Genomic DNA, 22667 nt, shown 5'->3' with positions numbered 1-22667 from the left:
GAAACATGCTGAAAAATAGAAGGATTGAAACTGGTTGGGGATTTTTTTTGTCAGCTTTGTTGCCTCCCCGTGTGATGGAAGGGAAAAGGAATCTTTCCCTGTGTGAGGCACTGACATTGGTCAGACTGACAGAGTGTTAAACTGTTTTGACCAGGAGAACTGGAGAAGGCCCTAAAGACTGCAGAGTATTTGCAGCCTTTCCAGCAGCGCTGTAAGGCTGAGACTCACGGCAAGTACATGCTGCTCTGTACCTCAAATGAGAGAGAGATTATGCAGCATCCACCTTGAGAGGAGTTTGAACTACAGTGTCCTTGACTGTGTGGTGCCAGCATCCTTCATATGAAGTCATCAGAAGCAATGAGCTTAGGTTCAAATGTTAAGCTAAGAAGTGTGTTCACTCTTAACTGTAAGATTTATCAGAGGTTTTGCCTGAAAGGAACTGACTTACAGGAAGATGCCTGGTCTGCATATCTGATATGGGGAAATAGGCAATATTTCCCTCTCTTTTTTTATTCCTTTGGCTTAATCTTTGTGTGTGTATGTAGAAGATACTGTGGAAATTAGCTTAGCAGTAGCAGTGCTGGTGCTTTTTTACAACTGCATTCAGTAATACAGGCAGACTTTGAAAGTAGATGGTTTGGGTTTCATTGCTTCACACATTCCTCAGCCATGGTTCAAGTCTGCTGTTGCTTTGGCTTAGGGGTCTGGGGACATTGTGCCAACAGCAGAAACTGATCTCAAGCATCGGATGTGTGACAGATACTGTGGCATGAGCTTCTTAGGTGGCATCTCCTCATTCCTCAGTTTGCCCTTGAAAGGATGAAACAATCTTTTAGCCATAAGGTCTCTAGTTCCTTTGTCCCAGCTGTGGGGCTTGCATTGCTGCTGGTTTTAGAGTCCTGATAGAGTTGGGTATGGGCAAAGGCTGGAATACTGCTGTCTTGACATTTGAGGATTCAGGGTTCAGTGGACCCCTAAGGTGTATGCACCACTTCAGGAAGAGGAAATCCATGGATTTTATTAAGCGGCTGATATTTAGGAGGCCAAAGCAGGGTTCTGAACTTCTCTCATTAGAAAGAAGCAGTGTTCAAGATACCAGGCTTGGATGCTTCTGGAGTTGCTGTCCATGGATAAATGCTCTTTACAGAAGGAAAGACATTTTCCAGCTCTGTCTTGCAGAATTCTTCCATGCTTTTGCTGAACTGGGAGGAACAAGTTCGTTTTGGGGCAATAATGGAGATGGCTTTTCTCATAATGTACCAGTCTTAATAGCATATTCTGTCTGCAGTGTTTTTCTCTGCCTGGTACATTTGGCTGCATTAAATCAGAGTGAATTTATAATCTTTTACTTCTGGGGGAGGTGGCAGGAAGGCAGATGACTACAGTACCTCTTATAGAATATTATTATAAAAGAAGTGTGAATTACCTCCTAGCCTCTCATGCTGTTGAAAAAATGGTTTGAATGACATTTTCAAGGTGTTGTTTCTAAGACATTCAGTAATTGCTATTCATCCATGAATGGTTAGTGAGATGAATAACAAAAAGTTGTTTAGGATTCATATGAGGAAGCGTTAAAAAATAACATTTGGAAAAAAACCCTGGTTATGCTAAATTCTCTTGTATGTCTAAACTGCACCAAGGTTATCTTAGTGGTTTTAGGTAATCCAGTAATTGTGAAAAAGATTATTTGAGACATAGAAGTGGAAGGATCATTTCCATTTGTGTATGGACTCTTAAAGAGTTATCTGACATGGGCAGATGCATATGATATTATGGCAATGTGGCTTTGAGGAAGATAAAGCAAGCCTCCTTGCTGGCCATTCTTTAGGCAGATAAAATGAGTTCATTCATCCTTTCAGCAAGCAAATGTCAGAATTCAAACATGGCAAAGAGAGAGAAGGGAAATGAGAATGAATCTTAGAGGACTTCATCTTTGACTGGAAACCTTGAAAATAATTGACCTGCAAGGAGACATATACTTACTGGGTGGTTGCAGGTAGGCTTTAAGAAAAGCTTACAATAGATTTCTGTCTGAAAATATTACAAAGGGGTGGTGTGCCTCAAGAAACCAAAATACTTCATCAGGATTTGAAGATGATCCATGTAGTTCTCATACATGTGTGCTTATGGGTGAAAACAACAACGTATGTTATTTTGGAGGTGCATGACACTTTAAAATTGCTGGTATCTTAGGTTGAAAATGGAAGAAATTATATAAATACAAAACATCTCCCTGAGCAGCACTGGCACAGCATCAGCACTGTCTGTCTAACATTTACCCCCCATTAGGGGGCTGGGAGTGGGCAAGTTCCTGGGAGGGGACATAACCAGGCCAGCTGACCCAAAATAACCAAAGGGATATTCCATACCATATGACATCAGCACAGATATAAAAGCCAAGGGAGGGAGGAGGAGTGGGGGGCATTTGTTCTTTTCCATTGTTTGCCTTCTGGAGCAACCCCTGTGTGTGCTGAAGCCCTGCATCCCAGGAAGTGGCTGAACATCATTTGCCAATGGGAAGTAGAGATTAAACTTTTTTTTTCCTTTGCTTATGCATGTGCAAACTTTGGCTTTAGTAAAATGCTTTATCTCAGCCTACTGGTTGTTTTCCTTTTTTTTTTCCCTCCCCTGTCCCACTGGGAAGGGGAATGATAGAGTGGCTTAGTGGGCACCTGATGTCCAGCCAAGGTCAACCCACTACAGATACATACATCTTACACAAATATCATTACCAGTGCTGAGCTTCCATCCTGTAGGTCTGATTCCCAAAACTTTTATCTACACCAAAGCAATTGGTAAAGCAAATATTTTTTGGTTCCTTGCAAGAAAGGAACTTATGCTAAAGGAATAGGTTCCCAAGGAAATGCTAAGAGCACTTAATAAAAAAGTCTTCTACCTATCTACTTCTGTAATATCTGTTTATAGAGTGTGCTTTGACTCACATGTTCTCCATCTGTTCTGTTCTGTCTATCTGTGCTTTTGCCATGCATACATCTGCTCGAGATGCAAGGTAAGCTGCCCATCTCTCACTGAGAAGTAAGCAGAGAGCATAAGTATTTTTTGCCACATTAACAGCAAGAACTTGCACTTGTGATGTGCAATGCATTGTCTCTGGTGCCTTACGCACTTTGCCTACCCTCCTTATGTTCCCTGAGCTCTGGATGTCCAGTTGGTTTGGTTTTTGCCACTGCTTCCTTTTTTTGTTCCTGTCCTTGCAAGACTTTCACAATATTAAAAATACCAATGATGTGGTTCATTTCTTTTCTCCCATTCCATATTTTAAAATAGAACATCCATAAACAATGCTTTTTCTCCAACCTCCATACGCTATTCTCCTTGGAGGACTTCATAGCTGCACTGTCTCTATAAAGCCTGCCTGTTGCTGTGGCTGTGAATGAAGCAGCACCTTGTCTTGTGTGTGATACCAGAATAGAGCATAAAGAAGAAAGATAGGGAATTTCTTTCCTATCAAAAGCCAGACAGATCTTCCACTGATAAAGACCTTGTTAACACCCGTATTCACACTGTTCAGCACAGGTGGAGAGAGAATGGAGAAGCTGAGCAGTGTCCAGGCAATGTGAGGCTGGAAGCAGAAAGGAGAAAGGGATTTTATAGAGAAAAGAGGTGAAAGGTGGGAGGAGAAAAAACACTTCAGCTTGTGGTGGCTCATCTGAATGAAGTTGGCTGGAGGTTTCCCTGCTCTCGTACAACCAAGGCACCAAAACAGTAGTTGAAGTGATTTAGGAGTCCTTAGAGGGCAGAAAGTATGGTATCAAATACTGAAGACTTTTACCATATTACAATTAATCTAATTTTTGTTTTCTCACTTTCAGTTTGAAGGACTATTAAATACATCTGGAATTGATAAATGAATGAATAGACTGCCATTTACAAATCCTCAGCCAAAATGAAAGAATGCAGCTTCCTATTAAATAGGAGATTATTACTGTCCCAACATAGGCAGCAGCATTAGCAATGAGTCTAACAAAATTAAGGAGCCCTCTGAATGCTTTGACAAATAGAGTGCTAATGGCCTTGATGAAAAATGACTTTTAGCAAGATCTTCCAAATACTTCCTCCAATTTCAACTATATTTCAGTCCCACTACATGCATCTGTTCTTCTCAAAGGAATTCTAGCAGGCATTGGGACATATTTTCAACATCATTGGTCAATTACGTTACCACCAGAGCTGGTCGCGTATTAAATTCAAACAAAGTTATGCTTCACAGAGACAGAAAGCCTAATGCTTCATGGACACTGGGGCTGGCAAAGTCATGCCAAGGGGATCACAGCAGGGCACCATCATTTTTTGCCTCCCCAGTTTTCTAATCTGGCTCACCGTTGTGCTGGGGACCTCAGAAGCAGTGCCAAGATTCCATTACAGTTAGGGTTCAGAGAGACAGAAAGCCTAAGGCTCCAGGGACACTGGGACTGCAGAAGTCATGCCAAGGGGATCGCTGCAGAGCACCAACATTGCTGCCTTCACACCTTTCTAGTCTGGGTCACCCATGGTGATAATGGACCTCAGCCTTAGCACCAAGGTTCCATTATTGTTAGGATTAGGGTTAGAGTTCAGAAAGCCAGTTCAGCTCAGGGAACACAGGGGCTGGAAAAGTCATGCCAAAGGAATCATGGCAGGGCACCAACATTGCTGCCTTCAGCCTTCACACCTTTCTAATCAGGAGCACCCATGATGATGGAGTGAGGGGAAGCCATATGAAGAGTAGCTGAGGTCACTTGGTCTGTTCAGCCTGGGGATGAGGAGACTGAGGGGAGACCTCAGAGCTCTCTACAGCTCCCTTGTGAGGGGAAGAGGAGGAGCAGGCACTGATCTCTTCTCTGTGGTGAACAGTGACAGATGCAAGGGAATGGCATGAAATTGTGTCAGGGCAGGTTTAGGTTGGATATTAGGATAAAGCTCTTCATCCAGAGGGTGGTTGGGCACTGGACTGGGTTCCCCAGGGCAGTGGTCACAGCACAAAGCCTGATAGGGTTCAAGAAGTGTTTGAACAAGGCTCTCCGGAACATGGGGTGACTCTTGGGGTCACTCTTGGGGAGTTGGACTTCAATGATCTTTGTGTGTCCTTTGCAATTCAGGATATTCTGTTTCTATACTTTTTAATGTAAAAAGATGTTTCTGATTGACTCAAATAAATACTTTAACAATTTTTTATTTTTGAGAGGAAAAAGTAGAGGTTTTTTTTACTTTAAAATTTTTGAAAAGGGCTAAATCCACATTGTTTGCATTTCACAAAAATAAATTATTTTTGTATTAACCCGTGCACCACAAAACCAGCTGTAAACAGTTGATTTTCTGCAACTCTCAACACTTAGAAGAGGATTTACTGGCCAGAAGGACTGTTGACATCTCCCAGATGCAGAGTGAGAAGGTCTCTCCACTTTTTGGCCAAAACAGTCCATCATCTGTCAAGTACACCGGGGGAGGTACAGTAGAGATCTCCTTCAGTCCTTCTGCCTGGGAAAGGAGCTTGTGTCTCAGCTACCAGTAGAGGAGGAGGATCAGTAGGGGTTTCCTGAAGGATCAAGGCACAGGTGTTAGTGCCGCCACTTACAGACTTTAATTATGTAAATAATTTATACTTACGAAAACTCGGTTCTGTTTCTAAAACACACAGTTTCTATTAGCTTCTTTAGACTTGTGATTATTCCTAAAGATGTTGTTGACTTTTCCTGGGAAGGGGAGATGGGAAACAGTACAGAAACTCCTTCACAAACACTATGATAATGTTCCTGGCTCCCTAGTCAGGGAGCTGCATCCTTTCTGCTTTCTGAGCTGTGCCCAACTGAAGACCTGACATGGATCCTTGAATCTCAACCATATCAGTCACTACAATGTGTGCTGCTAAGCCTGGGATCAGGTTCATGGAACCTGTCTAAGTTGCCCTGAAGCTGAAGTCCATTGGTTTTAAGCCCCCAGTTGCTCTCCGCTTTCACCAGAAGAGAGGGGTCAGAACAAGAATAAATTTAGCAGGCAACAGCCCAAGTATTCCTCTGGCCTTTTTGTGTTCCCTCTAGCTTGTTTACATTGACATTTAGAGAGGAAGATGAGCTCACATTTAATAAAAATTTTGAAATAATCTGCTTTGATTGGGTGCCTAAACTACTGGATTTTATCCACATCATTTTCTTCTGCTGCCATGAATGTAAGAGGTCAGTACATTGATGCCCCTAAGTAGCTGTGCGCTTCCCACTAGTATTGTTCCGACTTTGACCTCCTGACAAGGGAGTGTTATAGTGGGCTGAGCCCAGTGGAAGGCATTTTCAGCACCTGCATTCCAGTTCAAAATCCATCACTGTTTGCCTTTTGCCTTGGTTTACACCAGATGCTTTTTCTTTTTCTGTGTGCATGTCTTCACCGATAAAGTGATTTTGTTTCTCTTCCCCACTGTCTCACAGAAATATTATAAGGGTTGATAGGAATTTTTATAAATCATACTGACAGTCAGAACTTTGTTTAGTTAATAAGACCGTTATAAAGAATTATACTCTGATAATCCTGACAGCTGGTCCCATAGGGTTGTCAAGGGTCTCTTACTGCACTTCTTGTCCCAGTTCACTAAAAACTTTGGGGTTTTGGTTTATTTCACTCCTTTGTTTTGCAGTAAAATGGCAGAATAGTAATTGATACTCCTGAGATGACAAAGCAGTGTCATGCACTGGAGAATGTGTTAGAGATAGCTGTTTAAAGTTTAGGATTTATCTGAGGACCATAAAGTAATACCAAGTCTTTTTGTAGTAGTTCCTCTGCCCTTGGACTTTCCATCAGAGAAGCAAGCTTTTCCTATTATTTTAATTTTGTTCAATAGTGAAGGTCATTAAGAAGTTGGTTATAGGGCTAAAGAAGCCTGCCCAACAAGGCAGGCCAATAGGTCAAGTAATTAAAATACAAACAGTACTCTACTGCCAGGTCCCTTCTGCAGGAGTGCCAGTACAAAGTTTAGTAACCTATTAAGAATGCACTACAGCAGCAGCAGCAGCAGCAGCAAAGAAGAAACAAGAGTGCCGAGTGTGTGTACATTATGTACCCTCTCTCTACCCAGCGCTGCTGCCAGTCACACAGGCGGGTTCAATCACTTAGGTGTTCTTGCTGAAAATAACACTGGCACAAGACCCCGCCTAGCAACTTGCAGAAGTGAATTACACACCTGGGTGCCCTTGAGCAGCAGTGCTTAACTGCTTGCTAGCAGTGGCTCCAAGCAAATATAGCCTTATTTGGGGGGGGGAATGCCCCGGGGAAGCCCATAATGAATAAACCAACAGTGTTAGGTAAGTCTCCTCTTCTTTTGCCCTGCCTTTGCAGTGCTCTTAAGTCAGTCTTACTCAGTCCTGGGAAAGTAGCTGCCGTCCTTGTGATCTCCACCATGGGCTCTTCATAGCTTCTTGGCTTGGCACAGACCCAAATCTGAGCCAGTCAGTCTTTCAGCCAGCACAGCTGAGGTGGCTGCAGCTCCAGTTCTGGAGAGAGAGGCTCTAACCAGCCTCTCTCAGCTAGCCTTCTGTTTGGAAGAAGTCTCCCTTCTCTCACCCAGCTTCCTGGGCTCACCTAGCCCACCATGCTGGCTCCCACAGCTACACTGCAGCCTAATGCACTTGAGGTGGTTCTTTGGTCTTTCTCTTAGAAAAGAACCTTCTCTTAAGGTTATCCTTAGCACTTCGTCCCAGTGGAAAATATCACTGCTATGGAGTTCAAGTGCTCTTAATTAAATGTGCATTTTCTCCCATTCCCAACAAACACCATTCCCCAGTATAAGGTCAATCAGATAGTCTCAGGCAGCTTGGGATCACAATTATTCTTCAATTACACATTTGTAGTGATTTTCCTTGTTTATAAGGGTTGACTCCACAATTCTTGTACTTGAGTACTGCAACAGAACAATGTTATAGCTAACATTATACATACTACATACATGTAGTGATTGGCCAGTCTGTTCCCACCTGAAAGCCATTTCCATAATCTTCTGCTTCAAACACACACCCACACACCATTAATATGACCATTAACAATGAGGCAAACATGTAGAACTGGGGCTTTTCTATCATCTTTCTGCTCCCCAGTTAAAAAATGGTGAGTTACATTTCTGTAAAGAAAATACTGAGATTCTTCCAGAGAGAATACTCAAGAGAGACTTCAGAAGGGCAGAGGGCAGAAATACTGCAGATCAGGTTGGTTCATCTCTCTTTCCTTTTCTGCTCTTACCCAAGAACCAAAGGGGTGGTATCAAAGACGATGCACAAAATGCAGCACCTTCTTACACTGTTGGCCAGGGAGTGGAGATGGACAAGAGGCACTGAGTGCTGACAAGACTGGGTATAAAGGCCAGTGACCATAACAGCCAGGCCATTAGGGTCATAGAACCAAAGAGTGGCTGAGGTGGGAAGGCACCCATGGATATTGTTTTGTCCAAACCCCCTGCTCAAGCACAGTCAGCTGGAGCCAGTGGCCTAGGATAGTGTCCAGTCAGGTTTTGAATACCACCAAGGATGAAGACTCCACAACCTCTCTGGGCAACCACTTTCTGTGTTTGATCACCTTCACAGTCAAAAAAAGGTGTTTCTTACATTTAAAGAAAAATTGTCATGAACCATTTGCATATGTGGGTCACCTCAGTCCCAGTGCTGGCATCCATCCCACAGCACAGAAGAGCTCAGACCAGCTGAAGCATGCGTGACAAAACTTTACAGAAGACTGATTGTACAGCTTTATGAGCAGGTGCTGCAAAGGAAGTTCTGTCTGGAATCCCTGTGGCAATAGGAGAATACAGATAAAATTTCTAGTACCAAAGAAATGCATTATGATACTACAATTATCACCAAAGTAATGAATTCCTGAGGCCACATTTATCAGGGTTGTGGGATAGAAAGGGGTACTTCACTTTAACTACCTTGAACCTCATCTGGGAGGCTGGAGCAGAAATTCTTGAGGACTTTATTCCACTATAGGAGCTGTGATACCAAGCAGAGTAAGAAGTCCTGCTTCATTCACGGTTCTCCCAAGTACGAGACATGAAACCACTCATCCCATTGCAACCCTGCTGTGCACACACTGCTCTCCCAGCAACAACTCACCTTATACATGGTAACTGCTGCTGTTCTGGTCCTCTGCTGGCTAGGAAAAATGCTACAGTGTGGTATCACATTTTGTCTCCAGTTCTCCTCCTTTTTTCACATTTAAAATAGAAAAGCCATGCAGGTCACTAACAGCTCAGTGAAATCAGCCTGGCTGGGGACAGAGCTGTAAGTGAGGAAAGCAGAGACAGGCATACCAACATTAAACTGAAAAGAAAAAAATCAGGCCAGAATCTGCAAGAGAGCCCAGAGAAGCCCACAGCTTTAATACTACAGATGTCACAGAGCTCCACTGCAACCTGATCGTCTTGGAGCCCTTTGATATTATATATGTTCAGTATCACTGTCCTCTTGTGATGTTTGTATATTGCCCATCACTGTAATCCTCAGAAAGGTATTTGACAGCAAGAAAGGCCATTTCCCACGGAAAGGTTTTTTTGTTTCTTCTTATCAAGCTCTGCATTATCTGTGTTAAAGCAAGATTACTTATGTTTACAGAGTTCAGAGTCTAAAAAGGTAATGAAATGTGAAAGATAAACTCCTTACGGCAGTGTTAACGTCAGTTTTATTTGCATCTTCTCTTTTACAGTATTCAGTAAATATGTACAGAATACATTTGCAGATTACAATATCAATGTCCACATTTTCTGAGAAAAAACAGATAAATAGAAATGTGTTCTGTGTAGGGAACATGGTTGAATTTTGCTCTAAAAGAAAACATCACTTGTAATTTACTGATATTTGACACTGTAACAGTATAACCTTAAGTTACATGATGTATATTGTTTTCAGATCTCACCTCTTGGCAGGGATGGTTCACAGAAGATATGAATGCCTTAGTGCAGGCATGGGTGAAAGGCAGAGCACCTGTCAGTCTCTGAATACATTCCTCTTCTCCTGACCTTCTCCCCAAATGTGTACCTTTTCATGCTTGTCTAAACTGCACTTCAGCCATGCACTGTATTTAGATTTTAGAAAGAAGTGACATTATCAGGATTCATACATATTTAAGAACAAGGACAAACACTTTCTTGCATACTATACTGGTTAGCACTGAGATCTTTCTTAGTCCAAGCATTTATACGCGTGATTTAATGTGATTCCATTTGTAAAAAGCATGCCACCCTCTTGAGACCCTTGTATTTATCTGCTTTCAATTACATTTGAAGTATTCTGAAAGTCTCCTATACTAATCCCATCCAAGTTGGAAGCCACATAGCTCATGCATGAGACTGTCAAACATGAGTAGTTGCAGATGTCAGTGCACCAGTGGCAGGAATCCAGGAAGATAGATCAAGGCTTAGTCACTGAAAAATACACGCCAGCACATCTCAGATACATAGCATTGTAGCACCTCATGAGGAAAACGTGTCGTGACAGGAAATCAATAACCTCTTGGAGGCAATCTGTTTTTGAAATATTCTTGATTAATTATGCCAGGGTGTGTTTGGCAACTTAGCCTGATCCAGCCTTAACCTAATGCTTTTTGCATGAAGCACTATTGTTACTAGTCTCATAAGTCAAATCTGACAGTTCAAGTTGGGTTTTAAAGGGTCAGACTATAGATTTTATAATGTCTTTGTGCCCGACAATCCTGTCTTTACTATGGTGTGTAGGCTTTTACTATCAATCAAAATAACAATTGTTTTAAGATGAACAATAGCATTTAGAACTAATTGCATTTGAAGCAAAATGACTCTCCTAAATAAAGTGTGTCATACAGTGTGAAAAGCAAGTCGGGAATGTCAGTGTGTTTTTGTGGCAGAAGGCCTTCATTCAGGATGTTCCCCAGGCTTGTTTGCTCACGTGCCTTCTTTGCAGAGGAGAAGCAGCTAGGAGACCCACAAGCAAGTCTGCATCTCTGTTCATCTTCCCCTGCCTTTCTGCACAAACTCATTTTTGCCCTCAACAAGTTTTTCAGCCCTACCTGCTACTCCATCTGCCTTTCAACAAGTGTGGGAACCCAGCCCATGCCTCTTGGTTTCTCTGCGCCTTCACCACATACCCCCTCTTCCCTGTACCTCAACACATGCTAGTGCCTTAGTCACTCCTGGTCTTAATAATCTTGTGATGCCTCTAGACCCAGCCTTGGCCTTCTGCATCCTGAGCACAGAGTACAAGACCAGCAGCTGCCTTGGTGCCTGGCCACGGCTTGTCACCGTCTGTTGGGTCACTCAGCAGTAGCGGCGTGTGTGCAGCTGCTGGCACACAGCTTAGCCCTGCACTGTTGCACAGGCTTCAGGGATGCAGAGATGGTAGGGCAGTGTTCTGGTCACATGCACTGTTGCTTGAGGAACTCTTCCCTCATGCAGCTCTGCCTTCCAATGGAGTACATGCTGTTCAGAAGACTCAGGGCAATGCACGTCCAGTAAAACTGGACAGACAGAGTGTTGGGTGCAGCAGTGAGACTGTTCTCACCTTAGTCTGCTACTGCTTTCTGTAATACAACAAAAAAGCTTAGGAGGTTACATCCTCTAGAGCTATTTGTTAAAGGAGTTTACATGTGCAATGTAAAGAAATAATTAAATAAAGATAATAACAATGTCTGTGAGATAAATTGTTTGAACCACATTGCAGATAGTTGCAATCATCATGTGATAGACCAAAGTTCGACCTTTGGCTACCTCACCTACACAACACCCAATAAATCCAGTCCCTCAGTAACCACTTCCAAGATTTTAGGTTTCCGAACACCATCAAAGAGTCACCACTTGAAAAAGAAACTGACAAATAATGGTTTTTTTATTTTCCCAAATGTGGAATTTCTTTCCCCAAATTATACTGGCCCAAAGCCCAGGACAAGCAATATTTGGTCCTGGACCAGTGACAGATTCAGAGGCCAATGTATTCAGGTTAGAAAGAGGATACTTTGGCTATCACAAAACCAAAAATATCCTCCTGTGAAAGCCTTAGTACTAGTTCTGGGAGACTGCCAGATACTAGAATTTAATATAGAATATTTTATGTACTGATAAACTTTTCAAGTCAGTTAAAGAGATTTAGAAAACATATTGATACAAATTCTTTTCCCCCTTTTGAGGCCTTGGAGTCATGATATGGAAAGATTTTGCTTTTCAGGGAGAGGAATACTGTTTTCCATATGAGTAATCTTGTTTAAACCATTGCTAAAATACATCTTCAAGCTCTCTTCAGTGATTTTTTTTGCTAGGAATACATGAGGCTTAATGACTTTACAAGCACTTTTTCAGCATGACCTGCAAAAAAGTAAAATATTCGTTCATGCAAATTAAGCCTTGGTAATACATGTAAAAGTCTGTGTGTGTGTGTGTGTATATAAGCATTGATTTGAAGGATAATTGTAAGAGACAACAATATATTTCTTTGCCTAGATAAACCTTTTTGCAAATAGTAGCTTGAGAAATTCTAGGGCAGGTGGTTCGACTGGCAAATAAACTGAGCAAAATATGTAGAAAAATTACTTTGCATAACACTGTGATTAATGAGTGCTTCTTGCACAGGATATATCTGTGTGTATATTCCATGTTGTTAATAGTGTGTTTTTTCTAAGGATTTCATGGCAAAAATAAAGACTGGAGGTTGAAAGTAAATTAGGGTCTCCAGGGTTTGCTCAGCTGTGGCTGAGTGCACAGAACCAGGACTTTGTTGATTGTCTTGTATTTTAAAAATCTCCTAAGGGTCAAGCAGTGCCTGCTGGCAGGAGCTGACTGGAGAGTTTGGGCACAGCACAGAACAAACACGAAAGCCTGGCTAAAGGATCCCAGCAAAGGGAGAGAGGTGATTTATGTGACCTTGCACTTGGTATGTATTAATGATACCTGCATACATGACAAGCATTAAAAGTAGTTATGTTGAATTAAACAAAGTTAAAGAAAGTGAAGCGTAGCAATGCTGTTCCATTTGGCAACATGGCACTGGTTTTACACAGTTTTACTATACTGTATGTGCCGTGTTAGGTTCCTACCATCATCTTGTTTCAAGTCCAAGTGGCCAAGATTTTGTGTGTCATGTTAAGGTATTAAGGATGGGAGCTGCATGAAAGCAGCTTGGAGCAGCAGGAGCTGAGATGGAAGAGAGACAGACAGCTCAGAGGGAGGCAACTGAAGAAGCCTCCAAAAGCAGAAGGGAACCAGGACAGGGGGTCAATCAGGGTAACAGCTGATAAATGCTGAAAGGGCCAAGATGTCTCAGAGCTATAAACTTGAAGGATTAGATTGGCTTTCATACCAAATTTTTGTTATTTCTCTATATATGCATGCTTATCTTAGGCTAACACTCAGGAATGGAACTGAGGAATATGATGTGGTTCTTCATTCCTCCATAGCTACCCTGTGTGACCTTGAGTGAGCATGCTGTCTTCATCTTGCCCTTCTTCAAAATGAGGATAGGATATCCTGCCCCTACAGATCAGGGCTGCTGTGAGGGTATGTTTAGTAACGCTTTTGAGGCGCTGAAGTGCTTTAGTGACTGGCACCGTGGAAATTCTATAGATAAATGCCTATATATAACCTCTGTGACACTAGTACAGTCATAGGGTGAGATCAGATTGACACTGCTATTCCAATATATTGTATATACTGCATGTGTCAGAAGAAACAAAATCAAAGCTGTCAACATCAGGTATGCGTGGAGAAAGTGATACAACTCCTCGTAAGTCAGGAATGCCATGTCCACTGTGTTTATCTACAGAAAAGAGGAAAAGAGGGGGTAACATTAAAGAGGAACTGTTAATTTTCTTTTCAAAGAACTCTACACTCTCATATTGATTGAAAATGGTTATCTTTGGCTCTTATGTGTTTTATGGCATTATAAGGTATTGGTCTTTGTTTAGATCATATAATACTTCTTCCTCCCTCCAACCTACCATAACAATTAGCAAGCCGTCTGTGGCTGCCTTGGAGTGCATCCTGTGCATCAGCATGTCTCATTTAATAGTCATAATTTCTCATTTGTAAGAGGAAAAGTGCTACCAGCGCTTTCAGTCTCATAAGGGCTCAGACTCACTCAAGGATTCCAATTTATTATGCACCCAGCTCTGATATCCTGCTGCTCTCTTTATGGATTAGGCTGCCTTGGTAGAAGGTATCATCCTTCAGATGACACATAAATACTCTCTTGCCAGCTGTTCCTTTCTCAGAAGTTTCTCAAGGAGTAAATCATAATGATGTCCCTATTTTACTAGTTCCTGATCTGGTTTTCCATGCTACTCTGCTAGGAGCATGCAGAAAAAGGAGTTTTATTGCTGCTGTTACTCTACAAATGGCACTGACTACAACTGTAGGGATTTTTAGGCCTATTAGTATTGGTTTCCAGGGTGAACACACTAGAAGTGGTTTTAAATTCAGAGGAATGGGCATAGGTCAGTTAGTTGGTGGTTTCTGTAAAACCTTTATCTGAAGGTGCTGCACAAACCCCTGAGAGGGAAGAAGGAGTGGCAGACAGACTTTTTCACTCATTCTGACCTGGAGCAGCTGTTTAGCAACATAATCTTGTTGTGAGTTCAAAAGAAAAAGGGGAAGGGTAACATCCTGCTGATGGAAACTATATTTTATAGGCAAATTTAAAAAGGCAGAAAGCAGAGGCAGCCAGCAAACAGCAGTTTGCACAGAAGGGTGCAAAGAAGGGGGACACTGCCAAATTTGTACCAGCGTAAGTCTCAGGCACAGCGGCAGTGTGCTGCAGGGTGGTTTCCCCAGCAGATGCTGGAGCAGCTGCCCTTGCCAGGGCAGAGGCTTTGATGTGGACTCAGCTTTGGGTGGCAGATGTAGCCCTCCAGGTCCCTGGCTGCATAGGTTCTGTGGGTGAAAACCTATCTGCAGCCTCCTTGTTGCAGGGCACACCAGCAGTCCCAGGAGGCCCATGATGTCGGCCTCTGAGGTGCACAGCATGTCCATTGAACTAAAATGTCCTATACCTTGTAGTTTTTAGTCTGATCAAATTGAGTAACAAGTCACAGTCTGTTGACTGAAGTGAATTATAATCACATTTTTTGTGATGCTCAAACAGTTTAACCATTTGTACAAAACTTCTGCAAGATACCTGGGCATCTGAGATGCCTCCATAGACTGAACTCCTTGTCATAAAGGTAGTTCTAGACAGTCAGTGCAGATCAGGAGGATGACTTGGAAAGACATCACTACCCTGTTTGTGCTAAAGATACAATACATAAAGCAGTCAGTTTAGCATCTTTTGAAAAGTTTTAACATTCCATTTAAAACATAGTTAAGGGAGGGAGAAAAGGCCAAATAAGGTACTGTTGAAACCAGTGTTAAAAAAAGCAGCACTTACTGGTTGGAAGATAAAATATATAATCAGGCTTTCAAGAATGAGCACTTAATTGCCTAAAGACTATTACAGAACTCATTGTTAATGTACTTAATTTGCATAAAATCTTTTTTTCCAACAAACTGTTGCAGAACACATCTAAAATGGGGAAGCACAGTCGTCTATCAAAGGCTCAGCTCCCAAGCACTGCAGTTGTGGTGCATATTTGTAATGTGACTTTCTGGTCTCAAATGTCATTAGGCACATATATACCATGTGGGGGGAGGTACATATCTTAGTAATAGAGTTTAAAGAGTTTAAAGAGTTATTAATGAGCAGAGTTTCTCTCAGGAAGCTGTGACAGTGGCTCTAGAATTAATCCACCTGCAGATCCCAGGATGGCTTTTTTTATAGCGGGTGCTAATTCAGCTTCACTCAGAGGTTGCTTCTGTGGAGTCAGTCTCCAGAGTGTCTTGTGGATCAGATTCTCCATATGATAACCTTCCTGCACATTTCATCCAGGCTCTGTGCATTGTGCTGGTTTCTCTGTTTTCATGCATCATTATTAGGAGCTGGAGACTTGGCAAGCCATGTTTCTTCACCACTTGTAGGCGATGGGTCCCTGGAAAGCAATGCTGTGTGGTAGACACAGAATGGGAGGAAGTTGTAGCTTTCTGCTGTGCTGAGACCAGCACTTCCTAGCAAAAAGATCTGTCAAAGTTGTCTTTCCAGCAGCAGCAGAGGCAGGCAGTGATGGGGTCTGAGCAGAGCAATGCTGTGGCTGGGTAATGGGGGCTTATGGTCAACTCTTCGGCTCACAAAGTGGTCTTGGCAGATGAATCCTTCAGAGAGGGGTAGAAAATAGATCTGAGGGCTGCTGTCTTGGCACTCCAGAATAAAACAGTATTTGCAGCTGGGAGGACACCTTGCAGGTAGCTCCACAGTCACGGCTGGAGAAGCCGACCAAGAACATTTTCTTGCAAGTAGATACAGTTACTGAGCCCTGAAAAAGTTCAGTCTAAGAGCTCCTGCTAATGATACAGGGTTTGTTATCTCCCCCACTGCTGCCTGGGCCGCACTGGGGGCTGGGGACTACCCTGAGCCTGCGGTCACCACAGGGAACACGTGCAGCGAGAGCTGCCTTCCAGTGGGAGTGGTGCTCCCTGGCGTGACCACAGCAGTGCTCAGCACAAGTCTCTTGTGTCAGCGCAGTCATACAGGCAAAACTATCTCACAGGGTCACCTGGTCTCAGTTGGAGAAGAATAAGGTATCCAGGTAAAAATATAATTTTGCTTGTAACTACTGACTCCATAATAAAAGTGCCTTATCAATATAGCATTATTTAGTAGTGCTAGCATAGTTTACTACTATTATAATATTATCCTAGTCATTATACTCTGATTATGTATTTGTTCTTAAAAACTTTTAATGGTGCAAAATGGCAACTACTGGAAAGCTGTTAGAGCAGCTAATCATCCTTACCATTTAAACCTCCTTGTTATTTGAACTTCCTCATTCCTTAGTCTTCTCTGAAGTAAGCAAGCCCCTGGAGATACTTTGGCAAACAAGGTGAGAAATGTGGTTTTGTCCCGCTGCGTGCCAGCAAGTAAAAAGGATCAGTCCCAGAGGTACCAGTCAGGTATGTTTGATCAGCACAGCGTGATCTTTAGGCAGGTCAAGGAAATATCAATGCTATTTTCTCTGTAAGCCTCCGATTCCCATTGGCCTGTTTATTCAGAAATCAGGTGGCAAAAACATTAGAGGATATGAAATCTTAGGCCCCCTGCAGAATACCCAGCCCTGATGGATCCCACTGCAAGCACATTTGATCCCTGATCATCTTCACTATGCTTCAGTCTAGAGTTTTAATTGGCACTGTTGGATAGAAGATATCCCAGACTACAAAATTTCATGTTTTTTAAATCAAGGTTTTTGGAGGAGCTGAAATGTAGAGAAAGGAAATTTTATCTTGGTTGTGGTTTAGTAAAGGGTCTGAAGCAGCTTTTTAGAGTGGCACTTTCACAAAAACATTTTAAACCAAAGTTCATCTAAATTTGTAAAACTGCAGTGTTTGCATGTAGCATTGACATTCACTCTAACAGACTGAGATTAAAGATACACATCTCTGAATTTTTCCTTACACTTCTAATTCCACTGTACTTTTAAAAGGGTTTTGTACACAAAGTCTTCAGTGGCACAGCTCATTATCCGCTATTCCCCCACCCCTTACCTTTAGAAAAGAGCAGAAGTGAGAATTTAGGAAAATAATAACCTATTTTGTTATATAACCACAAGAATTGGGAGGAGGGAAAGGAGAAGAGTATCCTAGATTAAGGCTTGATTGCTGAAATTATTTTAACTACTTTTTAATTGGCAAGCTGTTGAGTTGTTATCATCAATGAGGAACTCGTCAACAAGCAGTATTGAAAGTGATAAACATTTACATGGAGAAACCAAGCTCGCAAGCTCTGTAACAATCCTCTATAGAATGTAGAGCTAAAACTAAGTGACTGGATCACAAGAATACATTGTACAAGGAATATCAAGGGTGGAGTTTGGAATTAATAGTCGTTGTTGTCTTCTGGTTTTTTCTCTGAGTAAGTTACGGGGGCAGGGCAGAAGACATTTGCACAGTCTCCAGCTGCTCTGCTTTGGGGGCTCTTCGGAGTGAGGCACTGATCTCTCTCTGCCTGGAGACCTTTTCCATACAGACACAAGATAAGCAGGTGAATCTCCAGGGCTTGCTTTGCTCTCGGTCCCTGATCATGGATTCTGAAGGTCCTCTGCAGTTCACAGACCTCTCATCTAATGGTGGGCACTTTTATAGCAGACCACATGTAAAACATCTCTGCGTTCCCTTGATGCTGATTTATACCGTTTAAAGGGATGGGGGTGGAACAAGTTGTTAAAAGATGAAGAAATTGAAAGCTCCCCTAACAGCTGTATTATCCACCTGACATTCTCCAAATGCTAGTCATTAATTACTAATGCCTTGAAAATCAGACCAGTTATCCAATTCAATTATGTTACATCTCTCAGCGAGAGCATTTCCATTATCTTACCATTTCCCATTCAAACCATTCTTCTTTGCAGTTTTTAAAGGCTTAGACCCCACTATGCTTCCTCTCAGTTGAACCTGTAATCCACGCAAGGATATTTCTACTCCGTGCCTTTCCTATCTGCATTCAGGTGAAAAGTCACTGTGGGTTTACATTTTGATTATTGCAAACTTAAAACCCGACTCTCCAGCTTTCCCCAAAACTACATGATGGCAAAATGTGGCCAGTGTACACCATAAATTTCCTTTCCAGTTGGTGATCAAGTACCTGGGGAAGGACTGATCCTGGATTAGGACTTAGGCTGCCCTTGCAATCCTTACACCTGCAGGTCTTCCTGTGGAGTGGGCAGGAGAGTTCACAGTTGGTCTTATCAAGCCCCAGAGCCAAGCTCTCAACTGAAGTAATTCCCTTTAGATGCCTGCAATAACTTGGCCCCATGGAGGCAAGGCAGGGTATGCTTCTGCAGTTGCCACTAATGCTGGTCCTAAGTGAGCTGTATACTAAGAAATTATGGGGTTTATTTCCTGGCACATTTGTTTTTTACTTATGTATATTTTCATGCCTGCCAGCACTCTGAAATGTAGACATTGAGTGTTGGGCGCAGGCTGGATGCAGTTTTTCATGCTGCTGACATTAATTGGATGAACAGGCCTTCTCAGAAGGGGCAGTGTAGGAAATGAGTATGGGAAAATGACAAAATAAGGAGTTTCACAGCTAAATAAAGACAAGTGGCTGAAAATGGTTTTTACAGCTTTGGCTTTCGTATGATTCATTTGGGAATCTAAAACTATTTTGCACAACTAACAAATTAAGATTCACAACACCTTTCTGAATATAATTGCTTCTGTCTTGCAGATGGAGGAACAGAGGTATTGATGCTATCATTTGAAAATATGTCCCCTGTTTTCAAGTTCCCAGATTGAGATACATTTAAACCTAATTCTCAGATGCATTAAATACCTCCATTTGTATTCATTCATTTGGCATTGTTTGTACTTAGTCTCTGAAAACTAGATGCATTGCCTCCTAGCTATAATGGTCAAAATAACTGAAATGATGTGGCAGAGATCACAGAGCAACTTCAGGGCCAGCCTGGGATTGGGACCTGTGTCCATTCATGACACATTCCCTTTTTACTCACTGAGTATCTGCCTTGGATTCCTGAACAAAAGGAAAAGCACGTTCTGGATACTCAGTTTTCCTCTGCTCTCTCAAACAGTTGGACATTATAGAGATGATACTGGTTGGGTTATTGATCAATTTTATAGTTATTTTACCTTGACTTTCTAACCATCAAGAATTGTCTTCGGGTTTCTGCGATTAAGTTTCTTATTGTACAATTGAAATGAAAATATAGAGAACCATTTATATCACCTGGTTTTTCCCCATTGTTTTGTTTTTTTCCAGCACACAACAGTTTTGCCCTTTGTATTAATCGAGATGAGAACAACACATCATCAGTATCCCAGCAGGAGCTGTGGACTGGCTGCAGTGTGCACCTTCGCTGTTGGCTATATTTTATGGTAAGGGCTGTACATGCTGTGTTTTCACATTGTATTGGGGGTTTTGTACTGCTAAATTTGGGCACATATTTCATTATGGATATAATCGCTAACAGATTCACGCTGCATGCCTCGTTTGGTCCAAGACCTGGGCTTTGTCTGGTTTCCCCAGATGCTTATATTTTTAGAAAGTATATGCCAAACCTCACACAACAGGAATTTGTTGAACAATCCCATGTAAGCAGTGGTCTTTCCAAGGGTACATTTTTCAACCTTTTTTCAAGCTAAATGTTTTTCTTGGACCTTAGTTTTATTGCCTAGGGTTTTTGTTCTATCAAATAAAATTGAGAATAGGCAAATGATTTCCGGCATCAGTATTTAAGCGGCAACAGAAAAGATAGAACACTGTCTTTTTTCTTTACTAGTTCATGAATTCTTTCTGTGAAATTGATTACAGAATAAGTCAGTAATCCAAACACTCTAAAGTTTGTTTTAAGAAATGCAAATGTTGGTGAGAAATGAAACTAAAACAGAAATAATCTTTCTTACACAACATTAAATTAAGTCTTTGGGCAGTTTCTAATCAAGTACCTGACTTTGGTCACCCTAGTATTTATTTTTCACTAAACCTTTGTTTTATTTATAGTTCTCCTTTGATACCATCTATCCTTTATCCTTTCTGCATTTCATGACCCCCTGTTTACTTTTCATATTCTTTCTTTTCACTTCACAACATCTTTCTCTCAGCTCAGAATGTATTTTCCAAAATTTCCACCAACCAAGTGAGATAAAACTAATGTGAGAAGAACATGGTCTCAAGACAGTACTATCACAATGCTTCAACTATGCAATTTTTCCCTTTAGTCCAGTGAAGGAGAAGTCATTAGTCATACATATCCATGCACACTGAGTGATCATAAAATGCTATTAATCCAGCTGAAGTGGGATGCTGTGTCCCAGGACAACAGCCACATTCTGCCATTTGCTTTTATAAACATACTTAATATGTTTTTTTTAATTTTTTTTAATACTTTTATAAACATATTCTTAAAAAAGAATAATATTTGTAATTGTAAGATAAAGGCAGCCTCATGAAAAAAGGCACATGATTGTTCCTTCAGGAAAAACATAATTATGTTTTTAACCCACATATAGTAATGCTTAACTGTGATAGTTCTTGACCTTCCTCTGATGGTACCTGAAGACAGATTAGCAGAGTTACCTGTGACTTGACCTTCTCCAGCAACTCCTGTTTTCTCAAAATTATCTAAGTAGATACATGCAATAGTATTTAATAAGAATTTTAAATTTAAACAATCCACTTTCACAAGTGAAGTAAAACCATATGTGTCTTAAAATCTTTTAAGAATCTGCTACAGTATCAGTGTGATACTCATCTAGCTTGAACATGCCTACTACAGTGCATCTGTATCCTGCAGCTACAAGGTAAAAGAAAACTGTAGGACAAGTAAAGCAGGAGGAGAAGATTCTGCATTAAATTAATTACTAAGCAGATACCCAGGTACAGACTATGGTCATCTCCCTTTGCCTTTGCTTTGTTTTTTGGTTTTGCCTACACATATATTATTTCCAAAATGGATAGGGCTACTCTCAAGTGATTCACCTTCTTCCAATTTGTGATTTCTCTATAAATGGGCTGAGACAATCTTAAAAGTTCATCCTGCTAAATTATGCACATACAACCCATTTCTCCTACTGTTATGGAAGGAGGCCTTTGCGAGTTAGTGGAGGCAGACACAAGCTACACTGTGCCATCCCTTGCAAGTTCTGCTTTCAGCCTGCAGGTTCTATTGAAGACTCTCTCCAAGATGTGCTTTAGGCTGCAAGCCAAATCTTGGTTCCATTATATCAATATGATATATCACACTCACAGGTAGGAAAAATCTGCCAGAAAGTATGAAAAGTGAGGACTTTGTCATCCCTCTCATTCAGGGTGTGCCTTCTTCTCGCAGCTGAAATCCACTGTCTTCCTGCTGCCAAGTGATCACATTGCAGTAGAGAGGGCTTGGAATTCCTAAATTCAGATCTGTTGTCCTTGTTGGCAGAACCCTCAAGGTTAGCTTGGTGTATTAGACTTAGACTACACCTGCAAATGACCTAGTTTCATACAGCCTGGTGGAACTTCCTTACTTTGAACTTAGGGTTGACCATGGGTCCCAGGCTGGGTCTTAGTTCTTGTTTTATGTATTTTTTAATTAGAATTTAGGAATCTGCCACTTGAGAATTTGTCCTTTTACCTACTTCATTTTTCCCTCAGCAGAAGTATTTTCACTGCAACTCTCAGAATAAAGTGAAGACAGTTGCTAATCAGACGTTCTTCATGTTTTGTTCTTGAATTTTGAATTCTCTTCCCATCTCAGCTGAAACTTTCTTACCATGCTACATGTTTTATGTATTGTGTTGCATTTTTAACTGGAAAGGAACATAGAGGAGGGTGTTGTTCAGGTTTGATTCTGTGAATGCATTTTTTTCAACTCCAAGTAGAGGAAAGCTTGTTTCATTTCATATGTGACTGAATCTGTCATGTATGAAAGAGATGGTGGAATAGCAAGTGCTTTTTTATGTATAATTGGTAAATTAGCAAACTGGCAAACAATTCTGAATAGCATCACTGAAATTGTGAGAACATAGCTAAATAACCTGATATCTCCTGAGCATGATTCAGAGACTTGTTTTCTGAGAAACATCCTTTCTTGAAGAGTAAAAGCTTTTTCTTTTTTTCTGTTTTTTGCATGCTCTCCCTTCAGTCAGA

At 41.4% G+C, this 22667-nt stretch overlaps 1 protein-coding gene across 1 annotated transcript in view; it reads left to right on the top strand.

Annotated features, from left to right (window-relative positions):
- AIG1 (androgen induced 1) overlaps positions 1-22667 on the top strand; it is a 129975-nt gene that overhangs the window by 96658 nt on the left and 10650 nt on the right. Inside the window, exon 4 of the mRNA XM_042017031.1 lies at positions 19800-19915. Coding sequence (XP_041872965.1) covers positions 19800-19915 — 116 coding nt within the window. The remainder of the gene's footprint in view (positions 1-19799; positions 19916-22667) is intronic.

The sequence above is a fragment of the Corvus kubaryi genome, unplaced genomic scaffold (genome assembly GCF_017639235.1).
Source record: "Corvus kubaryi isolate FWS band 111438036 unplaced genomic scaffold, C.kubaryi_AGA036_p1.0 split3-73, whole genome shotgun sequence".
Lineage (NCBI taxonomy): Eukaryota > Metazoa > Chordata > Aves > Passeriformes > Corvidae > Corvus > Corvus kubaryi.
This window is presented reverse-complemented; position numbering and strand designations above follow the sequence as displayed.